The sequence below is a fragment of the Myotis daubentonii genome, chromosome 19, assembly GCF_963259705.1.
Source record: "Myotis daubentonii chromosome 19, mMyoDau2.1, whole genome shotgun sequence".
NCBI classification, from domain to species: Eukaryota; Metazoa; Chordata; class Mammalia; order Chiroptera; family Vespertilionidae; genus Myotis; species Myotis daubentonii.
This window is the reverse complement of record NC_081858.1, coordinates 4,621,564-4,648,019: the sequence shown is the minus strand read 5'-3', so window position 1 is coordinate 4,648,019 and position 26,456 is coordinate 4,621,564. Positions and strand designations below refer to the sequence as shown.

The following is a 26,456-nucleotide window of genomic DNA, read 5'->3' as shown; positions in this document are numbered from 1 at the left end:
GCATCAACATGGGAACAACAAAGCTCTCTCTGTCAATAAGTGAAAAGAAAACGTAAAGAAATGACGCGGGCCTGCACGCTCCTTGGTGGAGTGCCATCTGTGCGCCCCGCGGCCTCGCAAAGTCTGGGAAGTGACTTCGAACCGCATGCAATAAAGAAAGCCATCTTTCAACTTTTGATATTTTTAAAACATTTTTTATTGATGTTAGAGAGAAGGGAGAGGGAGAGAAGCATCAATGATGAGAGAGAACCATTGATTGGCTGCCTCCTGCACACCCCACACTGGGGATGGAGCCTGCAACCTGGGCATGTGCCCTGACGGGGAATCGAACCGTGACCTCCTGGTTCCTAGGCCAATGCGCAACCACTGAGCCACACCGGCCAGGCACCTTTGACTTTCATGTTCTCCAACGTAACAAGCAGGGGAGCTGGCTGTGACTGTCGGTGGCAGCTGGGTTTGGCTGCCCATGTGGGTACATGGGGGAAGTGGTGTTTCTCTCTTGGCTCCACTCCGTGTTGCTTCCATGTCCGAACACCATTTTCATTCAGGAACTGAGAAAAAGGTCACGTGTTTAGCGGTAGCGGCTGCTCCGGTCCCCGGGACGGCCTATGGTGCAGTCGCCTGGTCGCTAATCAGGGAGGAGAAGCAGACGGGCCTGGGGAACAGCCAGGCGGGCTGGCACGTGCTGCCCACCCAGGGGAGCTGGCTCCACAGAGCCCACTGGGCGCCTGCGATCCTCTGAAAACCTGGCCCTGGGAGAGGTGACATCACTGGGATCGGTTACCCCACCGTTGCCAGTACTGGGTAGAAATAACTCAGGAAATCGATTCCTAATCACCACCCCACTCATCCAGGGCTGCCTGCCTGCCTGTGTGCCAGCTGCCTGGCTCACACCCCACTGAGATCCTCAGCAGCCGGGCCATTACCATCACCACCAGCCCCTTCTCGCCGCTGAGACCTCGGAGGCTGGGAGAGGGGCAGCGTGGGGGTGAGTAGTGGCCGCAGGTGGAGCAGGCCCTGTCCCTGGAGCCTCCCAGGTGGCCTTTGGAAAAGGGGTCTTGGCAGGTGTGGTCAAGGGAAGGATCTTGAGATGAGAGATTGTGCTGTGTTCCCCGGGGCAGCCCCCGAGGCCAGGCCAGCCTTCTAGGAGCTGCCTCGGGCGATGCACACACAGAGGAGAAGGCCCCTGAGGGCGGGCAGACTTGGGAGGGATGTGGCCACGAGCCGGGAGCACCGGGCCACCGGAGCGGGAAGAGCATCGGGTTTTCCCCAGAGCTTCCCGGACACCCCGGTTCCGCCCCAGGGAAGCCGACTTGGGCTGCTGGCCTCCGGGGAAGCCGAGAGCACAGCGGTCCGCGGGTTGCCATCGGGCCTGCAGCCACCGGAAGCTCCCCGGGAAGCGGGGAGTGGAGGCCGGCTTCCCCGCCAGGGCTCAGTGGCGCCGCCTGCGGTGTTATTGCTCTGCATGTGGACAGAGGCTCAGGAGGCCTGTGGCAGGACCGTGGCCTGGCCTTGTCTGTCGGCTTCGGGACCGGCTGGGAGAGGCCGGCACACAGGGCTTGATGATTCAGTTCGGGAAGAAGCTGTAACAGCGGGTGGAGCTGGGTCAGGAAAATGACGCAACTTGGTGGGTGAACGCCTCACCCCCTGAGTCAGTTCCAACCGGCCCAGCGGGTCCTGCATCGGAGGGGCCTGTCCCCGATGGAGCAAGTGATGGCGCAACAGCCCACAGACCTGCGGCGGCTCCTCGGCCGGGCCGGGCAGTATTTCCCCGAACTTAGTTCTCGTCTGGCCCTTCGTCCTCCGTGGTCCCGAGTAAACACTCCACAAGCACTGGTTGAGCCCCAGCCCGGTGGGCTCAGTGGATAGAGCGTTGGCCTGCGGACTGAAGGGTCCCGGGTTCGATTCCAGTCAAGGGCACGTGCCCGGGTTGTGGGCTCGATCCCCAGTGTGGGGCGTGCAGGAGGCAGCCGATCGATGATTCTCTGTCATCATTGATGTTTCTCTCTCTCCCTTTCCCTTCCTCTCTGGAATCAATACAAATATTTTTTTAAAACTTTTTTTTTTAAATATATTTTATTGATTTTTTACAGAGAGGAAGGGAGAGAGATAGAGAGTCAGAAACATCGATGAGAGAGAAACATCTATCAGCCGCCTCCTGCACATCCCCCACTGGGGATGTGCCCGCAACCCAGGTACATGCCCTTGACCGGAATCGAACCTGGGACCCTTCAGTCCGCAGGCCGACGCTCTATCCACTGAGCCAAACCGGTTTCGGCAATACAAATATTTTTTTTTAAAAAAGATGAGTTGAATGTGTGAATGTCTGCCTCACTACAGTGAACTAAAGGTAGGACCTGATGGCCTGTAGCTAAAGCCAGCTTCCCAAAGGCTTGTGTTTCTCTCTCCTCTCCCTTCCCTTCCCTTCTGTCCCCTCCCCTCCCCTGCCTTCCCTGCCTTCCCTCCCCTTCCCTTCCCTGCCTTCCCTGCCTTCCTTTCTACTCTTGAACAACTGAAAAATTCAATCCAGCCCCACCCCTGTGTCTAAGTGGCTGGGGCACCGGCCCACACATGGGAAGGTCAGGTTGGAGTCCTGGTCAGGGCACGTGGTTGGGCTGCAGGTTCCACCCTGGCCCCAGTTGGAGCACGTTCAGCAAGAAACCAATCCATGTGTCTCTCTCACATCGATGTTTCTCTCTCACATTGATTTCCCCCCTCTCCTTCCCTCCCTCCCTTCCACTCTCTCTAAAAATCAATGCAAAAAATAGCCTGGGGTGAGGGTTAACAGAAAAAGCAAACAAGCAAGAAAGTTTCAAGCCCAAACCCACTAGATGGGTCTCAGCATCAGCAGTGGGGGGTGGGGGTACGTGCTGGTCCACAGAGGGAGTCCTGGCCCAAGTGGGGTGAGTGTGGTGAAGGTGACCTAGGTTGAGTGGCCAGAGCTCATGTGAGCGAGGAAGGTGTCCTCGTGGACAGGCAGCCTGGGAGGGGGTCAGAGCCCGCGTGGGGTGTAAGGGGCGTCTTGTTGAGAGGGCAGCGTCGAGAACAATCCTTACGCACTGGGGATTGGCCGATAAATGAACAGGTTAAAATCAGTGGGGAGACCAGGCTTCCCACGGCCAGAGGAGGGAGTTATTAACATGGAAAGGGAGAAAAGCTAGAATTAACCCTGTGGCTTAGATGGAAACTGGATCTATTTGGTGGACTCATGGTTTCCAACATACTAGTAGGTCGATGACTCTAGAAACAAATACTGCATGTAGATGTGAGTGTGCGTGTGTGGTGCACACACGAGTGCAAGTCTATCCACTGAGAGGATCTGGAGCAGAGACATCCGGTCAGGAGAAGCACGTCAAATATTGGGGTGTTGTGTCCGCAACTTATGCCCAAATGGTTCAGGAATAAAAAGTTCTTTGAATTGTCCTCATAATTTCTCTGTAAATTTGAGATTGTGTCAAAAGAAAAGGAAATAAATGTTTTGTGTGGCTTACCTAGTGTCGTTTCTTTTTTTAAATTTGAATCAGTTGCCAACATTTAAAAATCATGAGATTTTACCCTCAAATCTAGGTTTCCTGTGTCTCAAGAAATCTGAAATCTCCCAACTCTGGGCAACGAGTGGCCAGGTGAACAGCAACAGTGCCCTTTACTTATTTGTGGGTTTTTAAAAAATGTTTTTATTTATTTCAAAGAGAGGACGGGAGAAGGAGAGAAACATCAATGATAACAGAGAATCATTGATTGGCTGCCTCCTGCACGCCCCCCGATGGGGATTGAGCCTGAAACCCTGGCATGTGCCCTGACTGGGAATTGAACTGTGACCTCCTGGTTCATGGGTTGATGCTCAACCACTGAGCCACACCGGCCGGGCCACAGTGCCCTTTGGATATGCCATGTGACCCCCAGTACTCCACGATTCCCACCACTCCTTCCACCAGCTCACAGCACCCATTTATGCTACCAGCTTGGCCCCTGGTCCCAGTTCTGTCCCTATCATAAACCATGAGAGAGCAATAATGGACACATTTCAAAGGCATTTCATTAACCCAGAGCAGTGACCTATCTCGGAATATCAAATTAAATTCTATGACGAGAGAATTCTTCTGGCTTGAATTTCTTGTCAGTCACGTCTCTGGCGTTCAGCTGGGATGGCACACGTTGAGAAATCGGGGTGTTGTCTGATCAGGAGGCCCCGTGGGGGCTGTGATCTCTGAGGAACAGATGGAGGTGTCTGAAAGGCGGGCACGTCCGGCCTAGTCAGGTGCTGGGGAGTCTGAGATGGTATCTCAGGTGCCTGCGGGGGCAGCTGGGTGTGGTGGGAACAAGCCCGTGTAGATGACTTGGTGCCGGTCAGTAGGAGAGCTGCTTGGTGAGACATGTCAGGGTTTGGGTTTTGAGCAAGAAGAGATGCTAGCATTGTCTCCCCCAGACCCTCTCACCTCCTGACTGTACTCGGCTCATGCCCTTGATTTGGAAAACTTCTTCTCTCATCTGCCCCTTGAAAGATTACATTGAAAATCTACAATAATAAAAGCGTAATATGCTAATTAGACCGGATGTCGTTCCGATCGAAGCCGGGGCTGACAGGGAAGCTGGTGCCCGAAGCCGGGGGAAGCAAGGCCTACTCTTGCACGACTTTCGGGCATCGGCCTCTAGTCTCTAGTAAGGTTTGGCCATTAGTTTTCTGGCACTAGTGACTTCTCATTGCCCTGAGGGTAAAATCCAGACCTATACCACCCCCTGCTGAGTCCTGCACACTCCAGCCCTGCTCAATGCTCTGAGCTCAGCTGCGACCACTCCCTCCCCTGGGCCCCTGGTTGCTGCGCGCACCAAGCTCTTTTCGACCTTAAGTTTTGCACAGGCTCCAGCCACTCTGGCTGCTCGTACTTCAGGTCTCAGCTTAAATGTAGTGGCCTCTTCAAAGGTACTTACTGCCCCCAAGCCCCTACATCCTGTCTCAGCCATGCCCCCGCCCATCCACTGTCACTTCACTGTTTTATTTTTCATTTATGCTTGTCAGTGTCCGCAGCTGTCTCATGCAGGAGGCCCCGGTGTGGGCTGTGATCTCCGTGGAACTGATGGAGGTGTGATTTGTGTGTCATTTTGTCTCCCCACCTGGAACGTCAGTTCCTGAGCGCAGGGATTCTGCCGTCACTGTGGCTGGCGCCCAGCACGTGCGCGCTCCTGCGCGCTCCGAGTGGGGCCAGCTGCCTGTCCCGGGACGACGGAGAGCCCTCAGCAGCCAGGCGCTGGAGGGACGCTGGAGAAGGGGGTGGGTCAGGACACAGCCTCCAGGTGGGCCGTGGCCGAGTGGCCTGTGCTCCATGGTGGAGGCCGGATCAGGGCCGGTTGGGGAAACAGTGCGCTGGCGGCAGCGGATGCCTGGATCATACACTGGGCGGCTGAGGTCAGCCTGGACCCACGAGGTCAGGGCCAGGAGCCCTGCCGGGCGCGGCTGTGCTGCCGGTCCGGGTGAGCCCAGACGGAGAAGCAGCCGGTCCCCGCTGGTTGTAGCTGAAAGGAGCTGCGGCCCGACGAGTCCCGCAGGGCCCCGGGCTGCAGGGCGGGCGTGGGGCACCGGCGTCCTGCGGGTGCGGCCGGGTGGGCGGTCGCCGGGCTGCTGTGGGCGGAGAGTCACCCTGGGCAGCGCCGCGCCGCGTCCCCCGCAGGCGGGGACCAGCCCCCCGGGGGCGGCGGGAGACACACCCGGCTGCGCGCACCGGGGCGCACCTGGGCGCACCGGGACCCACCGGTTCGCGCGCTTCCGCGCGGGGGCTGAGCAGTCCCGCCCCCCGACCAATGGAGGCGCGGAGATCCGCGGAGACGGGCGCCTATTGGGCAGGCGGGCAGGGCGGCCGGCGCGGATTGGGCGCGGGCGGGCGGGGCGGGGCGGCGCGGCGGGCACCTTAGCCCTCGGCCGGCGGGCGGCGCTCAGCGCTCGGCTCCGCGGGCGGGCGCAGCGGGCGGAAGTGGCGACGCTGGCGTCCCCGGAGTCGGCGGCGGGCGGCAGTGACGGCCCTGGCGCCGGCGGCAGTGACGGCCCCGGCGCGGACGGCGGCGGCCGGGGGGGCGGCGTGGACGCCCGCGGCGCCGGCTGGGGCATCACCGCCGGCCTCGACCCCGAAATGGCGCTGCTGGCCGAGCACCTGCTGAAGCCGCTGCCCGCGGACAAGCAGATCGAGACCGGGCCCTTCCTGGAGGCGGTGTCCCACCTGCCGCCCTTCTTCGGTGAGCCTGGCGCGACCCCGACCCCGACCCCGAGCTGGGAGGTGGGGCGGGGAGGCGCGCAGCCCCGCGCGGGGCGCTGCCGGGCGCCGAGTCCTCCGAGGATCCTCACTCCACCCTGCCCACCCCGTTTCCCGGCACCCAGACCCTCTCTTCGCGCACCCCACACGCTCCCTATCCCGGCCGCTCGCCATCCTCCCTGTCTCCCCAGGGGTCCTCCACCCTCCGTCTCCCCCCTGACACTCCAGTCTCCCCAGACCCACACACTCCACTGTATCCGCCAGGGCATCCCCATGCTCCGCTCCCCTGGGCTCCCCAACTCTTCATTTCCCCAGACACCCCTTTCTCTTCCAAGCCCCCGATTCTGCAGTCCCCGTCTCCGGGAAGCCTCCCGCCGCTTCTTCCCCAAGTTCCTCTACCCCGCACCCATCATTCCCCCGTCCCCCCCCCCTCCCCCCCCCGTTAGAATGGCTGTCAACTCCCTCCCTTTGGGGAACCCTCCCTATTCCTTAAATTCTCCCAGCCTCTCCCACAGAGAACCCTTTCGGGAACCTTCTTCCCCGGGATGCCCCCTTCCAGACCAAAGACCCCCCCCCCCCCCACACACACACTCCAAGGCAGGGAGCCGGCAGGGCGAGGAGGGGCTTTTGAAAATGAGTCACGAAACTGGAGGCCCCCTTTCTAGGGGAACCACCTGAACAGAGGTCGGGACTGGGGGTGGGGGCTGCCTTTGGGGTGATGTCAGACACAGGGTGCCTGGCATGGGCTGTAAGGAGACCCCTCCCCCATCTGTCATACCCAGGAAGGCCCCTAAGCCCATGTCAGACCTCCTTCCTCCCCTCCCCCAGCCCAGCCGGGCCCTGGATGGAAAACGAAAACGGGAAATGGAAGACAGTGCCATGTACCCCTGCCCTTCGAGGCCAGGCCCCGGGGAAAGGCTGTAACCCGAGCCTCTGCTTTCTCCTCTTCCATGTGGCCTCGCCCTGTGCCCTGACCTGCGAGTGCACTTGGTGGCCTGGTAGGAGGTCACCAGTGCCCAGGGCAGAGTCCAGCTGAACTCTACAGGCCGACTGAACCTTAACACCGAGGCTGAAGAGATTTGGCTCCCGGGGCGGTGACTCTATCCCCAGTGGGTGACAGGGCTCATTGCGGGCAGTGGTTCCTGCAGTGGCGTGAGCTCTGGGCGGTTGTGGTGACCTGGAGTTGTGTCCTTCACCTCTTGGGCCTCAGTGTCCCCATCTGTGAAATGGGGATGCTGACTCCAGGGGTAGCGGCAGGGAGTAAATGAAGCGGTGAATGTATATCGTGTGGCCCTAGTGCCAAGTAGATCTTAGCTGGGCAGGCGGGGGTGCTATTATTTAAGTTCCTGGATCCAGTTTTGGTTCCTTCGTATAGAAAGTAGATGATTAGTCAATGTTTGTTTGCACCAGTGCAGTGGTCTGTCTGGATGGCTCTCGGACCTGCGTAAGTGACCTGAGAGCAGGATCTTGGTCGTTTTTGTCCATTGCTGCATCCCCAGGATCAGAAGTGCCTGGCACATAGTAGGTGCTCAGCTGGTACTTGCTAAGTGTACAGAACACTCTCTTGTCAGTGTCACAGGGTTGCCGTGGCACTGACTCTCCAGGCCGCGGTTTGGGAGGTGACCGGCCTCGCGGGAAGGGGTTGTTCGTTCTTGTGACGGTCCCCCCCATTTGGTTCTGCGGACATTTGCAGGACAGCAGCCTGCCCCCGACAAGGATTCAGCATCTATTTAAGCTCCTGGCTCCCAACTGAGGGCGGGACAAGGCTGTGGCAAGTTGCTGTTGGCATCTAGTGGGTAGAGGAGGGATGGTGTGAAATACCCTACAGTGCATAGGACAGGCCCCCCCCCCGCCCCGGGCACAGAATTGATCCAGCCCCAGATGCTAGCAGTGCCAAGGTGGGGACCTTAAGGCCGGCCCTGTGCCCTTCCCTCCCTCACCTCTGCAAGGTTGCCCACCAGTTCTGCACTTGGGGTCCCTTCATTTGATGTGATTATCTGGCTGGTTTTAGAGAAAAGGGGATGGATGGTGCCAGGCCTGAGGAGTGTCCCCGCCTCCCTTTCCCCGATCTCAAAGGACCCTTGTCTTTGCTGCGAGTCACGTGCTGTGCCCGTCACATCTGTGGACAGAAGCACCATTTACACAGAAGCCTCCGGGTTGGCCTGTGGAGGACAGTGCTTAGCATCTAAAAAAAGTGATGATCATTGTGAGCCATTAGGCTCTGCTGGGGGAGAATTTCCCCTGAAGGTTTAAGTTTTAAGCGCAGGCTCCCACCGATGGCTTTCCTCTAGGGCTCAGGGGTCGAGTGAGATCCGCGGTCAGTTCTAACGGGGGCTTTGTCTAGATCTCGGGAGTGTCTGGTCACCTGGGTGATCTGGGTGGCGAGTGTGTCTCTGGAATGGCGGCCGGCTGGGGTCATGGACCCACGAATCTGGAAGGCACGGCGGTGGCAGCTCCCTCCCCGTCAGGGTGTCTGTGCGGTGGCACTGCTGACATTGGGGCTGGCCCATTCTTTGTGACGGGGGCTGCTGCGCTTTGTAAGGCGTTCAGCAGCATCCCTGACCGCCGGCTACTGGGTGCCAGTGGTACCTCTACCCAAGTGTGACAACCAAAAATATGTGTACCGAGACAGAACCACCCCTGGGTGAGAGCCATTGCTTTGGGCGGAAAGCTGTGTTTCTAAAAGGTATTTAATTTTGCAAGGAAGATCTGTTTCTCGAAGGAAAGTTGAGCAGGAAGAAATGTTCAGTGGAACTCTGTCGTTTATTGAGCACTTCCTGTGAGCTAAGCGTTCCCCGTGGAGAGGCTCCCTTAATCCTCTCGCAGCCGGTGAGGTAGGGCTGTTTAAGGAGAAGGTCTCTGCTGACGCTTCAGAGTGGTCCCCCCCCCACTCCTTTTCTATCGATCCCCAAGGGAGAGGGTACCAGCCGCTTTCTCCACCGAACAGCACAGCATGACACCTTCCCATGTCAGCCATCCTTTTCATAGCTGCTGAGCGTTCCGTTCTCTGCATGTGGCCACAGTTCACTCAGCCAGTCCCCGGCTGTTGGACACTCACGTTGCTTCTCATGTGTTTGCTCCGTTAAGCAGCGCTACGGTGAACACCCTCGTATTTACTGCTTTGCACACTTCTCTTGTTGTTTCTAATCTTTAGAAGTGAAATCACTGGAGCAGCCGTATTTCTTCAAGCTTCGTGGGTGCAGTTTGATGGGGTCGGGTGGGCTGGGGGAATGCTGATTCCTTGGGCGCAGGTCAGAGGTGACTTAGAGCCTCTTGGGCCAGCCCTTCCTCCCTGTCTCCAGGCGGAATCGCTCCAGCCATTTGTTCATCTTCTTCCTCCACCTTGACCCCGTAATTGGAGCTCATCTCTGACGATCAGTTTGCAACTGACTTCTGTGAGGCCTGCTCGCTCATCTTTTAGGTCAGTTTTCCAGCTGTTCTAGAGCACTGCCCATTGGAGGGCGGAGGAAGGGGAGAGAGGAAGTGAGAGACTTAGATGCCATGTAGTCTTGTTACCCCCTGCCTAGAAGCCTCAATGGCCAAGGATTGAACCCAAGACCCTTCAGTGTGCAGCCCGGCACAAACCACTGAGCCACCGGCCAGGGCCGGGCCATCTAGAGTTGATGCATGAGGTGACACCTGTTTGCTGCCACGGTTTAGGGAGAAACCGAAGGTGCGGGAGCGGAAGGTGATGTGTTTTACCTCTCAGTTCTTGAGATTGGAATTCCAGGAGCATTGTTCTTCATTTAGGCCTCTTAGCTTAATTAAAGGGATGCCCATTGAATTGGTCAGTACAGGTGTCTGGAACTCAATGAGTCCTAGAATAATCCCCAGAAGAATGGTTTTCCATCACTTTGGTTCAGTGCTTGCTCTATTTTGGGGGACCAATGGCAGCCCAAAAGCGCACAGTCATCTTGTTTTACAGCCAAGGAACAGAGGCCAGAGAGGTTAGGGGACTTGCCCAGGGTCACACAGCCCGCGGGTGACCATAGAAGCCAGACTAGACCTCAGGCCTCTGGACTCCTCCTGAGTGCGTGTGCCCTGTGCCTGCCTGCCGCCCTGACTTCCGGCCTGGCAGAGGAGGGGACCCCTGGACCCCGCCTGCTTGGCGACTGAACACCTGTGTTGGCACCACGGCGACGTGTCCAACATGCTGGAGCACAGACCAGACCTGCAGGTTTCCTCTGAGCGTGTGCTCATAGTTGGCCCGCCGAGCCGGGCCCATGTCCTGCTCATTGGAATTCAAATTTGAGTGACTGGGTGTGGAAGTCGCCAGAGCGTAGGCCCAGACAGGTCAGTCAGTCCTTTAATTGGTACATTGCGTTAACCACCGGGGAGCCAGCCCTGGCCGCACCCGTGTTCTGTGCGTAAGACGTTCCCCTGGCCTGCCCTGGCCGGTGTGGCACAGTGGATAGAGCGTCGCCCCCTGGCCTGAAGGGTCCTAGGTTCGATTTCAGTCAAGGGTACATACCTCGGTTGCAGGCTCCCTCCCAGTCCTGGTCAGGGTGTGTGCGGGAGGCAACCAATGGATGTGTCTCTCTCACATCGATGTTTCTCTCTCTGTCTCTCCTCCCCCCTTCTACTCTCTCTAAAAATAATCAATGGAAACCTATCCTTGGGTGACGATTAACAAAAAAAAAAAAAAAAAAGGAAGCAGTTCCCCAGCTCCCGAGAAGCTGTTTGCCCACTTCAACAAGCAGCTCCCAGCTCCCAGCGACATCTGTGCCATGTTTTTGTTTTTAAATGTGTACACATACCTGATTACTTTTGATTTTGTATAGAACAGCCTAAGAATGAGAAACAAGAAGCGGCATTAGCGCTCTCCCTGCAGCAGGTCAGGTCAGCGTCATGTGGGCGGTGCTTGTCGAGAGGAGAGCCGGAGTCATGGGAACGGGATGGAGACTGTGCTCCGGGCGGGAGGCTCCGGGGGAAGAAGCGGGGTCTGTGGGCGAAGAAGCGAGCGCACACCTCCGTGATGTGGCAGCTCCGCAGACGCCTGTCTTCAGCTGGAGGTGCATTTGCAAGGAGTGGGTGAGGGTTCCTTAGCTCTGGGAGCACCTACTGTGTGCCTGATGCACGTGGGTGCTTCACGCTCACGATCTGAGTAACAGCGGATGAGAGGGTTGCTTCTGGCCCCGGTGTGTTAGCCTGTCCGTCTGTGCAGCAGCCCATAGTGCGAGAAGTCACTTTGAACCTGGGTCTGTTGTCCGCTGCAGTCTGTGCTCGAACACCTGAGATGAAAGGAAAAAACATGGGTGTTGGCCTGAAGCCGAGCCAAACTGAAGTCCTGGTCCCGTGGCGCCAAAGCTGTGTGTCCGCGCACCAGTCTGCCCTTCTCCGCTCCGAGCCTCCCGGGGTGACAGAGGTGACCTCCCGAAATGACCCCGGTGCTCGGTGCCAGAATCGCTCCATTTTTGCGCAGGTAGGACAGGGCCTCGGGGCTTTAGAAACGGCCGTCTTGCCCACAGCCCTTGGGAAAGAAGTTGCCTCAGTGACCAGCTGCCCGCTCAGCGCCCTCACCTGTCCCAGCCAAAGGCAGCGCAGGAGCCCAGACCGTCCCCCGTGATGGTGATTAGATCGCCTTGGTCCTCTGCCGAGGAAGCCTGTCCTGAGGTCAGGGGCCGAGGTCTGGCCGCTACTTCTGGAGGGAAAAGATGGAGAAGCAGGAGGGAAACCCGCTTGCTAGCTCATCCAGGCCCTGCCTCTGGTCCTCACCTGTGTGGGGCCCACTGCCCAGCGCTGCTGGAGGAACGGTGCCCTGTGAATCCCTTAGAGGCAGAGGCCGGGCGCTCAGGGCGCGGCAGTGGGCCTGGCGGAGCAGAGGTGCCCAGCCCGTGTCGAGCTGAAAGGGAACGGGAAGGTGCCGGCCGAGGGCTTTGTAGGGTACGATGCGTGACGCGGTCATCGCTCGTGCAGTCCCTGTTGTGAGTGGCTCCATGCGTCAAACGTGGAACCTGCCGATACCGCATTTCCAGTCCTTGTAGTGACCTCATGAATTGGAAGGACTTGGCACCATTCTGTAGACGAGGAAACGGAGGCTCAGAGTGGTGAGGGGTCTGACCCGGTCACACAGCTGGAAAGTGGACCCCGGGCTTTAAAGCCGCTGTCCTGTCGCCAGGGAGCCGCACACACCCAGGCGCTGGGCGTCTTCCCGGACGGACAGGCCCTCTGTGCTGTGTGCGGACACGGCTTAGTGAGCGGTTAGAATGGAAGTGGGCTCTTGGGTTTCGTTATTTCAGTTTAAAACGGGCCTGGGTGGGAGTTAACTCCTTTTGCTACATTCTCCCAGTGTTACTTGTATCAGGGCCTTTTTCATTTCCTCTTAGTTGTTACAGTGTTCACTGTATCCGAGCTTTTAAAAGTGGTTACAGCGGATCCGTCCTCTCCAGGGCCCTGTAAGCGCCGCGCTCCTCTGCGGCCAGGCAGCCGGTCGGCTCCCGTGTTGAGAAAGGACTCCTTCCTGCCCTGCTGTCCCCGCTTCCCGTGCCGCTCCCGTGAGAGCGCTTTCTGACGGTCTGGATGCGTCTGAAGCCACAGGTTTATGACGGGAGGTTCCTGCCCATTTCACTCACACCAGCCAGCAGTCAACACACTTTCTCACTCGGCCCCTCCTCCCTCCACTCTCTTTCTTAATCCCCGGAATCATACTTTTCTAGATTTCCTCTCTAAAGAAAAGCTTGGCCTGTTGAGAAAGATGAAAATGGTGATATAGCTTATAATAACCACAGCAAGCATAACGAATACCTTCTTTTTAATTGAACGTCTTAGAGGCCAGGAACTGCTTAGCCCTTAATTCGTGGACTCTCCTGTAAGCCTCACAACAACCCTAATGGTGGGGTCCATTTTGAACCTCCTTTTACAGGTTCCTCCCTCCCAGGCCACAGCCAGCAGAGAAGCCGTTTCCCACTGCGTCCCCAACCCAAGGCTGGTTTTTGCCAAAAGGGACGATTGCGGACAAAGAGAGTTGGCATGTCATGGAGGCGATTTTTAAAAAATATATCTTTATTGATTTCAGAGAGGAAGAGAGAGGGAGAGAGAGCTAGAGATAAACACATCAATGATGAGAGAGAATCATGGATCGACCACCTCCTGCACGCCTCCCACTGGGGATGGAGCCGCAACCCGGGCATGTGCCCTTGACCAGAATCGAACCCGGGACCCTTCAGTCCTCAAACTGTTGCTCTATCCACTGAGCCAAATCGGCCAGGGCTGGAGGCGATTTTTAAAAGCAGCATTTTAGAATGTCTTGTGAACATTCTTTCCTCTTTAGATAGTGGGATTTAGAGGAGGCATTCGTTCTAGGAAGGTGGCATTCTCAGGGCTCTTGTCCTTCAAAACAGGCCTATTGCAAACGGAGCCATGAGGCGCGCACGTGCCCACACGCGGCACCCCACACCCGCAGGTAGTAAATGATTCATCTCCACCAGCGGTAATCTGATGCCTCCCATTATGATCCCTGTAACCCAGGACTGTAGAGATACCCCCCCCCACCCCCCCCGTGTGGAACAGTGGAACCGTACGAGCCAGCTATTGAAAAATAAACATTGAACGTGAAGTGGAACCTCCCCAAGCCCGACTCCTAACAGCGCCACAGGGGCATCCTGGTCCCTCGTGAGACGCGTCGCTAACGGCGGGCGTGGTGCCCCGTCCTGAGTCACAGGGCTGAGCGTGACGCTGCGTGTCTTACACACGGGCTGCTCTGTGCTTCAGAAGGAAGGCTGTTCCTGAGAGGAAGTGGGAGGTCGGTAGGAACCTAGGTCGGTGCCCAGTGTCAGGAACGTCACCCGTTGTAAGAGAGGGTTGTCTGAGGGGCAAGCGCTGAGGGGCAGCTCGGATGGGATTTCCACGTGTGTGTGGTCCAGCTCAGCGTGATGGCCGGTGCTTTCCAGTGACGTCGAAGCCAGAAAAAGAGGAAATGAGTGATTCTGTGTGGCATGCGGCGACGCCCGCTCATGGGGAGTTCCGCCCCCTGGGCCATCTCGCCAGCTGAAGTGCAGCAGAGACCCGAGCAGGAAGCGCCAGTGTCCCCTGTCTGGCCAGAGCTGTCACAGAGGGCATCGCAAAATGCTCGCTGGCCAGCGTGCCTCAGTGGTTGAGCCTTGACCTATGGACCAGGAGTCACAGTTCGATTCCCAGTCAGGGCACATGGCCGGGTTGTGGGCTGGGTCCCCAGGGCGGGGCGTGCAGGAGGCAGGCAGCCAATCAATGATTCTCTCTCATCACTGATGTTTCTCTCTCTCCTGTCCTCTCTGAAATCAATAAAAATATATTTAGAAAATGGTGCAAAGCTCTACTCAAAACCTGAGGACATGCCGTGTAAAGCCGTGTCGTGAGGGTGGAGGCCTGTGACATCCCTGGGTCACACCTCATCATGGATCGCGCTTCACTGGCGGCCCTGTTTAGAGACCCACAGGTGGGTACAGGCCGCCTGCACCACCGCAGAGGCGTTTCTGCTCCATTCCGATGAGTTGTACTAGAGAAGGCTGATGTGCCGTAAGATTTGGTAGATGGAGAATATTTGTTGTAATTTTATTTTTAGTATTGAGAGTGTGTCTTCATTTGTTCTGTGGATGGCCCGTTTGTTCTCTAGGCCTGTTTTTCCTTATTGATGTTAGAGCTCTTTACAACGTGAGGGGCGATGGATGGCTGTCTGTGAGGTTTGTGAGACCAGCCCCTGCCCCATCAGTGCTGTTGGCTTTGATTGGTGATGGGACTTCTCCATGTAGACAGTTTCTGGGTTTTCTAATCAGATGTCTTGATCTTTTTCTTATGCCTTCTGGGTGGGGTCGCGGCCTTAGAAGACCTGTGCTAAACAAACATGCTCCAGATGACCAGCTGCGTGTGCGGCATCTGCCTCTGAGAGCTGGTTCTGTGAAGATGCCAGCATCGTATCTGATTTTCCTTCTGTTTTCTGTTTTTACTTTGTTTTTGACACATCTTCCTTCTTGGGTGGGGGGGGGGGGCGGTAAGAGGAGGATCTAGAAAACCATCTGAGCCCAAGCCCCTCCCTCCCTCCTGGCTGGTTCTGGGTGGTGTTTTAATGAGCCTGTTTTGCTGACAATAAAAAAACAAGTCTGGGGACACCGTAAAACTGGTAAAACAGGAAAGGGAACGTGGGGCCGGGCTGCATCTGTGGGAAGAGAGGCTGGGGACCTGGAAGCTGCCGGCTGTGTCGGCTGTGTCGCGCTCTGTCCCCTCAGGGGCCGCAGAGGTCAAACTAGGGGAAGGCCCGGGTGCGTGGGGATGAACATCATCTCCCAGCTTTCCCGGCAGCCCCCCCCTGTGGAACTCACAGATGGAAGCACTCTGGAAGAGGGAGGGGGCAGTGGGACCAGCCTGGCCTCCGCCGTGTGACCCGGGCAGGTCACTTGCCTTTTCCGGGCTCGCAGCCTTGGGCGGCGCCGAAGACAAGCACAAGACCAGAACCTCCGGCGGGTCGTGTTGAGACAGGCGTGAGCACCTCCCGCCTGCGCAGCACCTCTGGGCTGTGGCAAGAAGGACTGAGCCCAGCGCGGTTAGGTCGCTGTCCACGGTCACATCAGAGCTGAGATTCGAACCCGGGACCGGCCGACTGTGGCGCACGGCACTGCTTCCCCCCTCACGTGGCTCATGGCAAGATGCCCCCAAAGCGACGTCCTGTGCACATTTGTGTAAGAGAGGTGCCTCCCTGTCGGCCACTTCCTCTGGGTCCCGCATGGAGGTGAATTCCGGGTCCCCCCCCTCCCCCCCCGTCCTGCTCCCCTCCCAGCTCCGGAAATACACTTTACTCCCCGCATTCCCACCGCACACCTGAGCAGAAGCTCTGTCCGTGTGTGGTGGCCACGGCGTAATAACACTGCTGGCCGGCAGCTCCCGCTGACCACGGTGCGTCCCGGACCTACCTACGTAGCTCACTGTCAGGAAAACAAAAAACAGAGCAGAGCGCCTTGCCCCAGCCGGTGTGGCTCAGTGGCTAGAGCGTCAGCCTGCGGACTGAAGGGGCCCGGGTTCAATTCCGGTCAAGGGCACATGCCCGGGTGCCCAGCTTGTGGCCTCGATACCCAGTAGGGGGCATGCAGGGGGCAGCCGACCCATGATTCTTTCTCATCATTGATGTTTCTATCTCTCTCTCCCTCTCCCTTCCTCTCTGAAATCAGTAAAAATAGAGTGAAAGAAAGAAAGGAAGAAAATCAGCAGGTAGCAGTACCAGTCGCGGCCCGGCCCGAGCACTCACGGGGCACAGGTGGCGCCCCTCCCGCTCGCAGCCGCCCTCGGGAGTCCCACTGGTGTTCTCATCACAGACAGGGAGACAGGCCAAGCCCCCCTCCGTTGTCTTGGCCGCCTAGATTGCATGGGTGTTGGGAGCCGGGGCATCGGGTCAGTCTGAACTGCGAGAAACTGGATAGAGAAACCGCCCGGCAGGAACTACGCCCCTAGATTCACGCTTTCCACAATCTGCTCCCCCATTCATGCCGCAGAGGCCCTCTAGGCACCCACTGGGGCCAGCGCGGTGCCAGCACCTGGGATGAGCGGGCACGGAGGCGGCCCGGTCCCCGCCTCTCACCGCGCAGGCCCGTGGGACACGTGGACCGAAAGCAGTTACGCGTGTAGCTGCGTCGCTGTGACACCCAAGTGGACTCGGAGAAAAAGCAGAAGGAAGAAGTGACTTTCATGAGCAGGAAGACATCCTGATACTTTTTCCGATGTTTCATGTAAACACTTTTAACAAACAACAAAAGTGAACAAATTTTACAGTGAAGATTCATACACCTGCTGCCTGGATTCCACCATCACCGTCTTACCTGCCTCACCCCCCATGGCCGGCCGGCCACCTGCTGTCTGAGGACACTGCATTTCATGGGAGGATGGGAAGCCATCGCTGGAGCTCAGAGCAGCCGCCCCTCTGGAAGGGCCGGGTCCCCACGTAGCCGTCACACCGGCCTGGCCCCCGGAGGTTGGAAGTGGAGCTGGGCTGCACCGTCAAGAGGGGCCTCGTCGCTGGCGGAGGAGATCTTGGCTCCCTGCATTATTGTTTACGTTTTTTATTGAGCCCAGAGAGGAAGGGATGGAAACATTGATGATGAGAGAGTCATCGACCGGCTGCCTCCTGCACGCCCCCTACCGGGGATGGAGCCCGCCACCCGGGCATGAGCCCTGACTGGGAATCGAACTGTTCCTATGACCTTCTGGTTCAGAGGTCGACGCTCCACCTCCAGCCGGATCCCTGGGTTTATTCGTGAAGCCTGGGGTGCGTTGTCCTGTGGAGCCGGCAGTAAGTGTCAGAGCACATTCTCGGCCAGCGGGTCGCACGGCCTCCCCGGCTGCCTCTGCAGGATGAGAGCCAAGGGCAGGAGCAGTCAGTCACCTCATGGCAGCGCTTGGCAGGCGCGTCTTGGGGCAAGAGTGCCCAGGTTAGATGCTTAGCCCCCTGCAGCCCAGCACCCGGGCAGCTCCTCGTGCCATCAGGCAGCTCCCTGTGCCATCCAGGCAGCTCCCTGTGCCATCCGGGCAGCTCCCTGTGCCATCGGGCAGCTCCCTGTGCCATCTGGGCAGCTCCTCGTGCCATCGGGCAGCTCCCTGTGCCATCCGGGCAGCTCCTCGTGCCATTGGGCAGCTCCAGCGTGGCTCGTGGAGGGAAATTTGCTCCCATAGGCCCGAGAGATGGCCCGTCGCTGAGGGGAGCGGGCTCACAGCTCAGCCTGGGGGTTCTGGCCCAGAGCCCGGTCCTGACAGGGCCTCAGGAAGGAGGAGAGTAGAGGTGTCAGGGGCAAGGCCGAGTGTGAGGTGGGACCTGGGAGCTTCCACGCACAGCTGGGTGACGCCTGTGGCATTTGCTGGACCTGGGGCCTGACCCCAGTTACAATCAAAGTCACAAAAATGATCAAAGTCCATTCATTGCCAGTGCACGCCCTGGGCACTCTGCTAAGCAATTCAACACACGATTTTTAATCCCAGCAACAAGCCTGTGAAATAAGTACGAGTACTGCCCCATTGGCCACGTGAGGAAGCTGAGACACGCAGGCGGGGAGACTTGCTCCCTGGGGAGTGGTTGGGCCAGGGGTCAAGCTTAGTGTGTCTGGATCCCTCACCCGCCTTCTTTCCGTTTGCTATGGAGTATTTCACTGTAGTGTCCAATGCTGTTCCTTCAATACACCTGTTTAATAGCTGTGATTAGAATGTTCCAGATGGCCGGCCAGGTGTGCTGGTCACCTTGGATGGAATTCAGCCTGCAGATGTCCCTCCCCCAGCCCTCTGCTCCCATGCAGTCAGTTGATGTGCCCACCAAGGCCCCTGCCTGGCCCGGGGCAAGGGGACATGGCACCAGTGTTCTCCCCCTGTGGGTTTGGTACCCACGGTGGCCTGCCTGGGCATCTTTGTCCCCAAGCTCTGGGCTCAGCAATGAGCAGGTGTGTTCAGGCTCTGAGGGTGAAGTCCACACTGAGCCTGCCCAGCGGGGAGCCGGCCATTCCCTGATGGTTCCTCTGCGCCAAGCCCTTGGCAGGGAGCTCTGACCCGGGCGGGGGGGTGTCTCTGGTCCCCGTGCCAGCCTGCCAAGTGGGTCACAAAGGAGGGGAAGGAGCAGGCGCAGGCCACAGGCTGCTCACATTTCATGTGGAGCCTGGAGTTCCAGGCACGGCCAGTTTCCAGGCCTACATCTCAGTAACTCAGCTATTTTAGGATGCTCTGTTGTTTTATGAGCTGCCAAGAAATGGAAGATACCTCCAATTCAGAGCACCTTCTGAGTCCACAGGTGAACAAAATGTATGTCTTGGAAGTGGACTGTTTTGAGTCATCCTCGGAGCGCCTCTGTGATCGGTTCTGTTGCTCCATTTGCTAGATGGGAAAGTTGAGGCTCAGAGGGAAGGGATACACTCCCAAGCCCTCATGACCAGAGCATGCAGCGTGGAGTGTCAGGGCCACGTTCACGGTCTGTGAAGTGACTGACGCCATTGCTGGTGTGTCCTCCTGGGCTCCTATGCAGTCTCAGGACTGCGGAGCCTCATTTCTTCCTTATAAGCCGGCGAATGAGAAGGTCTTTAATAAACCGGGTCCCTCTTCTCCCACCTCATGATTCCTCAGTCTGCCTCCTGGTTAATTAGCAGTGATCCGGCTTGTTAATTAGCTGGTTAATTAGCAGTGATCCGGCTTATTGGCCAAGATGGGTTGCTGTCCAGTGCGGTAGCCACGGGCCACATGTGGCTATTTAAATTCAAAGGAACGAGAGGTAAACATTTCAAGTGCGCAGTGGCCACGTGTGGCTTGCCTTGCAGATACGGAGCGGCCCTCATTGCAGAAGGTCTCTGGGAGAGCGCTGTTCCAGTGCGGAGGGCGCTGTGGACAGAAGGGGCTGCATTTTAAGGGCGCTGACAAGTCCTGCAGTAAGAAGCTGGTCTCACCTGGAGCCTCGCACGCCAGCTTTCCCTGCCCGGGAGCCTTTTTAACACCTACAAACAGCTCTGCCGCTCCCTGAGCACATCAGGTGCCACCCTCCTGTCCGCAGGCCTCCGTGACCCTCGGGAATCTAAGTCTCTCTTCTCGTTTTCTCCCCAGATTGCCTTGGGTCCCCGGTGTTTACGCCGATCAAGGCGGACATAAGCGGTAACATCACGGTACGTACTTGGGCTGGCAGCTGCAACCTTGGTACCACCTCGGGAATCTACACCTGCCCCGGTCACCGGAGCCCGCTCCCTGCCCCAGCGCCCCAGCTCCCCAGCTCCCCAGCTCCCCAGCTCCCCAGCTCGAGGGCTGGGAGGAGACCTGCAGGACGGCCGTGGCCCCAGCTCCTCTGAATCGGACTCGGGCTCTGGTGCAGTCATGCCTCCTAGTCGCAGCCTGAATGGGACCACAGGCGGAACCCACTGAGGCGGAACCTGCTTCTTCTATCCACTCCCCCAAATAACGAAACTCAGACGTCCATGGTGCCTGGGCCTGGCCCTTCCCTGCCTCAGGCCGGAGTTCAGGGTGCCGAGCCCCCCCCCCCCCCCCCCCCCCCGTGAGGGTCCTTTCAGGCCTGGCCCAGGATGGCTGCCCTGCACTCTCTCATCTCTTCATCCCAGCAGCCGTTGAGGCTGGTTCTGTGGTCATCCCCGTTTTACCGATGAGGAAGCTCAGAGAGGTTGAAAGACTCCCCTGAGGTCACACCGCAAGGACATGCAGAGGCGGGATTCAGACCCAAACTGCCGGCTCCACTCAGAGCCTTGTTTCTGGATCTTTGAACCCTAAGAGCATATTTCTACTTGTCCACACAAGTGAAACTTCAGACGCTCGGTGTCTGAGGTGCTGACCACAGTGGTTGGAGAACGTGGACTCTGGAGCCAGTCTGTGCAGGAGCCTGCTGCAATGCCAGGCAGACAGGAACCAGCTGTGTCACTGGGCACCTCACTGCCCCTCTCTGAGCCTCAGTTTCCTCATCTGCAATTTGGGGTGATGACAGCGCAACATCAGGCTTGCTGTGAGCATCGGAGAAGGCAGCTCTGGGGGGCGGGGGGAGCTCAGGAAATGGGACAGTCCCGGGAGTTCCTGTCGCACAAGCCCCATTGCCGTTCTTGGCACTGGTGGGGAGGAGAGCGAGGCCCCGGTGGGGTGCTCCTCCCCCCAGCGTGCCGGCCGCTCGTCTGTGGGGACAGCTTTTCCAAGGAGAAACCCCGTGTGCTCCATTTCAGAAAATCAAAGCTGTGTACAACACCGACCCGACCAAGTTCCGGACCCTGCAGAACATCCTGGAGGCGGAGAAGGAGATGTATGGAGCGGAGTGGCCCAAAGTGGGGGCCACGCTGGCGCTGATGTGGCTGAAAAGGTGATGAGCCGGGGCGGCAGGCTGTGTGGCTGTGAGTCCTGGGCCACCCGCGGCCTGCCCTGGCGGGGGAGGAGGTCACTGCGTTCCCCTCACCTGTGCCCATGCCGGTTAGCGGCTGAGGAAAAGCACCCAGGCCCGAGGGCTGCCTGGTGGCGACTCCCTCCCGGGACCGTCAGAGGCGAGCAAGCCGCACAGTCGGGCGTTGTGCTGAGCTTTCTTAAAAAGTATATTCCTATTGATTTCAGAGAGGAAGGAGGAGGGAGGGTAGAAAGATCAATGATGGGAGAATCATCAATCGCTGCCTCCTGCACACCCCCTGCTGGGGATTGAGCCCGCAACCCGGGCATGCGCCCTGGCCCGGAATTGAACCTCCTGGTTCCTGGGTTACTGCTAACCACTGAGCCATGCGGCCGGGCGTCGTGCTGAGCTCTGTGGGCCTGGCCGCATTTCACGTGCTGTGGGTTAGGAGTGGTGTGATCCCAGCTCACAGAGGAGGCCACTGGGGCTGCTGGAGGCCAAGGCCGCAGGGCAGGCCTGGGACCGAGCGGCCGGCATAGTCGTCAGGCTGTGACTGCACAGAGAGGTCCTCTCGGGGCGGGTCACGTGGTAGATTTGTGGACGATGACAGCTTCTTGCAGGAATACAGCATCTCAAGGAGAAGGAACTATCTAATTTGCACAAATTCGTCCCGTGGTCTGGGGGACGGGGTACCCTGATGAGGGGTTTGAACCCAGATGATCTTACCACAGAATTGACGTGCTCGCAGCCACTACACATCTTGTCCTCAGAGCAAATACTTGAATCCATATGTAGTTGTTCCCATTTTACAGATGAAGCCACCGAGGCTCAGAGAGGCCAGGCAGCTTGTTTACTTAGCTTATGCTGCTCTCTACCGGCCACAGAATTCTCCTTCCTGTGCAAACACCAGAGCCCCGCAGCGCCAAGAAGCCAGGGGCCCTTCCCGGCCCCACAGATGTCCCAGCGTTGCTTCTCTCTGGGGCCTGGAGCCAGGAGGGGTGCGCCTCCCTGTCTCTGCCCGGACCCCCCCAGCCAGCTCCTCCTTCCCCCAAACATGCGCTTCTTTGATAAAATGGAGCACAGAGAGCCTGCTTCCTGGAGGGGTGGCTGTGTGGGCATTGGGGTGGGTGGCCTGTAATTAACACCCTGACGTCATGTGTTAGGAGCTGCTCCAAGCTACTCACCTCTGGCGTCATAACCCTGGAGCGAGGATGCCCTCGGCCCATCTGTCCTATCACAGGATCTGGGCTTCTCGGGGCAAAGCAGATGACGCTGTCGAGATCAGTGCGACTGTGTGTGCCTACGTGGGTGTGGGCGAGCCAGGCTGCCGGAGGGCGGTGCGGGAGGAGGCCAGCAAGTTGAGCACATAGTGAGCGCCTGCTGTGTGCTGCTCACGGTGCCGGGTGAGCAGGATGCCAATGAAATGAGGACAGACCCTCTCAGGGTCACGGTCTGGTGGGTGGATCCTGATAGCAGGATCTCAGAGCCTGGACAGAGGTCAGGGAGGGCTCCCTGGAGGAGGGTGGCCAAGCAGAGTGTCCAGGGCTGACCAGGAGGTCCCAGGCAGAGCAGGCGTGGCAGAGGCGGGAGAGGCTGGCGTGTCTGCAGCTCCGCGAGGAAACGGACAGGGCAGGCCCAGACCCCAGCTCCCAGCAGGGACCGTGTTCAGCGGCCACAGCCAGGCCTGGGGTTGTCACGGCGCTAGGGAGACGCCGTGTGGCGCCGGTGGCCACGCTACGTGGAAGCCAGGTGTAAAGATAAGATGCGGGGAATGAGTAACCTCCTGCTTTTGCGTGCACGTTCCCGCTCACAGTGGGTGCTTCGCTCAGCGTAGTCGGGCCTGCCACACGCAGGGGCGGGGCGTCCTAACGGGCCTGTCTCCTTCCTGGGCGCAGGGGCCTCCGCTTCATCCAGGTCTTCCTGCAGAGCATCTGCGACGGGGAGCGGGACGAGAGCCACCCCAACCTCATCCGCGTCAACGCCACCAAGGCCTACGAGATGGCGCTCAAGAAGTACCACGGCTGGATCGTGCAGAAGATCTTCCAGGTGAGCCAGGAGGCTGCCAGCTGTGGGGCCCACGCCTCGCCCGGCCATGCCTCCTGTGGCCTCGGAGCCTCCTGTGGCCTCGGAGCCTCCAGTGGCCTCGGAGCCTGCGTCCGTCCGTCCGTCCGTCCGTCCCGGGCCTCGGGAAGGGCTCCCCTCCGAGGGGCCGGTGCGCTGAGGCCCTCTCTCGGGCACGGTGGGCGGCTCCGCCTCACCGCCCCCTCCGTGGCCACACAGTGTCATGCTGGATGCTCCGTGGTGTTCTGTTGAGGGGCCTCGTCCTAGGTGGCCCGATGGGGAGGGAGAAGCCCTGGCCGCGACTCTGAGGACATCAGGGTGATGGTGGGCTGGCCTGTCGGCCCCTCAGGCTCAGCCCTGCTCCTCCCCCCTGGCCCGTGGGCACCTGCTGACAGGAAGTTGGCCCACAGGCTCCTGGTGGCTCCTGTTGGGGTGACGTTGGCCATTGTTCCTGGAAACGGGCCTCAGCACCAGCCTCGTTCCCTGAGGGCCCCCTCGGGGTGCCACACGCTGTCACTGGCCGCCCTGCCTCATGGCCTGGCATCTCGCCCATGTCCGGGCCACCCCTCCTTCTGCAGCTCCCACCGCTGCCCAGCTCGCTCACACGAGAGGGGTCTCATGGCTGGTCTCCCCCTGCGGCACAGGCCCTGGGCAGGAGGAGCCGGTCACCAGGGCTGGGACAGGGCCCCTCTGTGGGAGCCCCCCCCCCCCGCTCAGGACCTTGCAGCCCCACCTCAGGAACAGCAGCAGGCCCTGTGAGGCTGGCCAGGCAGCCGCCCGTGCTGCGCACCAATGCACCTGCGGTGGAAGCATCCTTACCCCTTTCCCAGGTGGAGAAACGGATGCTCAGAAAGGTTAAGGGTCTTGCTCAAGGTCACAGAGGAAGGTGGGGGCTGAGATCCTATGACTGACCCTCAGCACCCTTATCTTTCAAATGGGTGTAAAGTAGGCCCTGCCTCCAGGGTTCATTGTGAAAATGAAGCGAGTTCATCTGTATCAGGTGCTTGGCCCGTGGCTTGCACTCAGTGTATCACACCTATTACGATTGCTTTTCATAATGACTATTACTATTTGTAATTTCCTCACCCCGTCAAACTCATAGCCTTGCTGTCTGGTGGCATACTTTTCCCCCTGGCTCTGAAATTCCGCAAACTTCTGATTCTCTGACATCTTTTCAAGTGTCAGGGGGGCCCTGAAATTTAGTCAAGTGTCGCCTCCTACAGGACAAAAGAGCCACAGATAGCGGCCCTCTCCCTGCTCAGGGCGTGGGTGTTCCTGAGACGCAGCTCGCCTGCCTCCGGAGCAGCCTCACCCAGAGGGAGCGGCTCACCGCACTGCGCGCCCCGTGTCCGCCTCTGTGTGCCCGGCGCTGTGCCGAGCACTTTGCACAACCTCCTTAGTCCTCCCAGAAGCCACCCAGTCGGATGGGTGCCAAGGCCACCCCATTTTACAGACGATGAACTGGAGGCTCAGAGAGGCTGAGTAACTTGCTCGAGGCTCACAGCTAGTCGGCGGCACAGGCTGGAATTTGAACCCAGGTCTGTCTGCCCCCAGAGCTGGAGCCGTCCTGCTGCCCCTCACGGGGGTAGACAGGAATAGACACATCCCTTGGCCTTTGCCTGTCCCTTTCAGTGCCACAGTCAGCACAGACCCTGCCCACCACGGGCCCCCCTAACCCTGCACCTCTCCTCCTCTCGCCCGCCTCCAGGCAGCGCTGTATGCCGCGCCCTACAAGTCCGACTTCCTGAAAGCGCTCTCCAAGGGCCAGAACGTGACGGAGGAGGAGTGCCTGGAGAAGGTCCGCCTGTTCCTGGTCAACTTCACGGCCACCATTGACGTCATCTACGAGATGTACACCAAGATGAACGCCGAGCTCAACTACAAGGTGTAGGCGTGCCCCGGCCGGCACCCTCAGAAACAGACCAGCCAGAATCACTGTGAAGCAGCTGGAGGCCGCCGTGGCCTGCGTCCCCCAGAGCGGCCCAAAGTCTGGCTGGGGTTGCAGGGGACGGCCCTGGTTTCTGAAAAGTCATTTTTGGGGTCTATCCTAACGGAGCAATAAATAACCACCCTACTTCTGAATCACCTTTAATTCCCGGCAGCACAGACCGACTGCCTTCATTTCAGTGTGATAAAAATCAGTTAATGTTGCTAATAAGGCAAGTCCTAGGGCTTTCTGTCCCCGTCCCCCCACGTGGTGCGTGGCCCTGGGGGAGCCCTGTCATACACCTCATTTTAAAGATGAGGATCTGGTGCAGTGATGTAAGGCCCACGAGGAGTCTGATTTGAAATTACACAGGATTGTTTTAAAGCAGACTGCTGTGTGCTCCTGTGGTGCACAGCCCCGCCTCACAGCGCTGTCAGCATACACCCCGCTCTTCCTACTGTCTTTTTCCAGACAGTTTTTTATAGTTGAAAACAACCAGCAAGCCTTTGGTGACCTTGACCAAGGGCACTGTATTTTGAAGCTGTCAGGTATGAGAAACGGACCCAGACGACTGAGCTGGCTTCTTCTGCATAAGCGTTTCCTTCAGGGACAGCCCACCCCACCTGAGAAACTACCCATCATGTGTTCCCCCAGAGGGGAGGCCGCGAGCCTCCGATGCCGAGACCCGAGGAACACCTCGCTGCCTTAACTCCCTCCTGGCACTCACAAGAGCTGTATCTTGAAAGTGTTGGGGTGAATAGAGGGACCCAAAGAATTCATGTGTGTTAAAAACCCAATGAGGAACAATTGGTGATTTTTATGCAAACACTAAATAATTCTTAATAAATGAATCTCTATTTTGGAATCAGATCTATGTGCTGTTTGAGTTCCTGATCTTCCTGGGTTAGAGGTTACAACTGGGGACCAACCATGGACCTGTTTCCTAGTGTCTGTCCTGGCTGGACAGGATACCTGGGCGGATGTAGTCTCCACTTTGCCTCCGTCCCCACCAATCCCTGTTGCATCCCCAACCCTATGATCCATTGCTATTTGCACTTTATTGTGGGTCGATGCTTTTTACTGATACTAGGGTTAAATGTGGGGGGCATATTTGTTTTACTGAATTCCTGCTCCTACAGAGCTGAGAGTCTAGTGGGCAAGCTGGCCCAGTGAATCAACAGTGACGCTATAGAGCGGTCAGGGCCTGGAGGGACCTTGGGGACACTGCTGAGGGGCCACACCCTGGAATGCATCTTAGGGAGTCAGGGCCTTGATGGAAGGGGCTGGGGAGCCCGGCCGGCGGAGGAGAAAGGGCAGGGGGCACTTCAAGGCAAGGGTAAAGACCTGGTGGCTTGACCTAGAGCTGGGTGTGTGTGTGTGTGCGTGTGCGTGCGTGCGTGTGCGCGTGCGTGTGCGTGTGCGCGCGTGTGAT

General features: G+C 58.4%; 1 protein-coding gene across 1 annotated transcript; it reads left to right on the top strand.

Annotated features, from left to right (window-relative positions):
• Window positions 1-5,931: 5,931 nt before the first annotated feature.
• GLTP (glycolipid transfer protein) lies at window positions 5,932-25,892 on the top strand. The gene is made up of 5 exons (XM_059676834.1): window positions 5,932-6,225; window positions 19,773-19,831; window positions 20,885-21,018; window positions 22,932-23,082; window positions 24,806-25,892. Exons 1-5 carry the CDS (start codon window positions 6,123-6,125, stop codon window positions 24,986-24,988), a joined length of 630 nt encoding a protein of 209 aa, XP_059532817.1. The 5' UTR covers window positions 5,932-6,122; the 3' UTR covers window positions 24,989-25,892.
• Window positions 25,893-26,456: the final 564 nt, after the last annotated feature.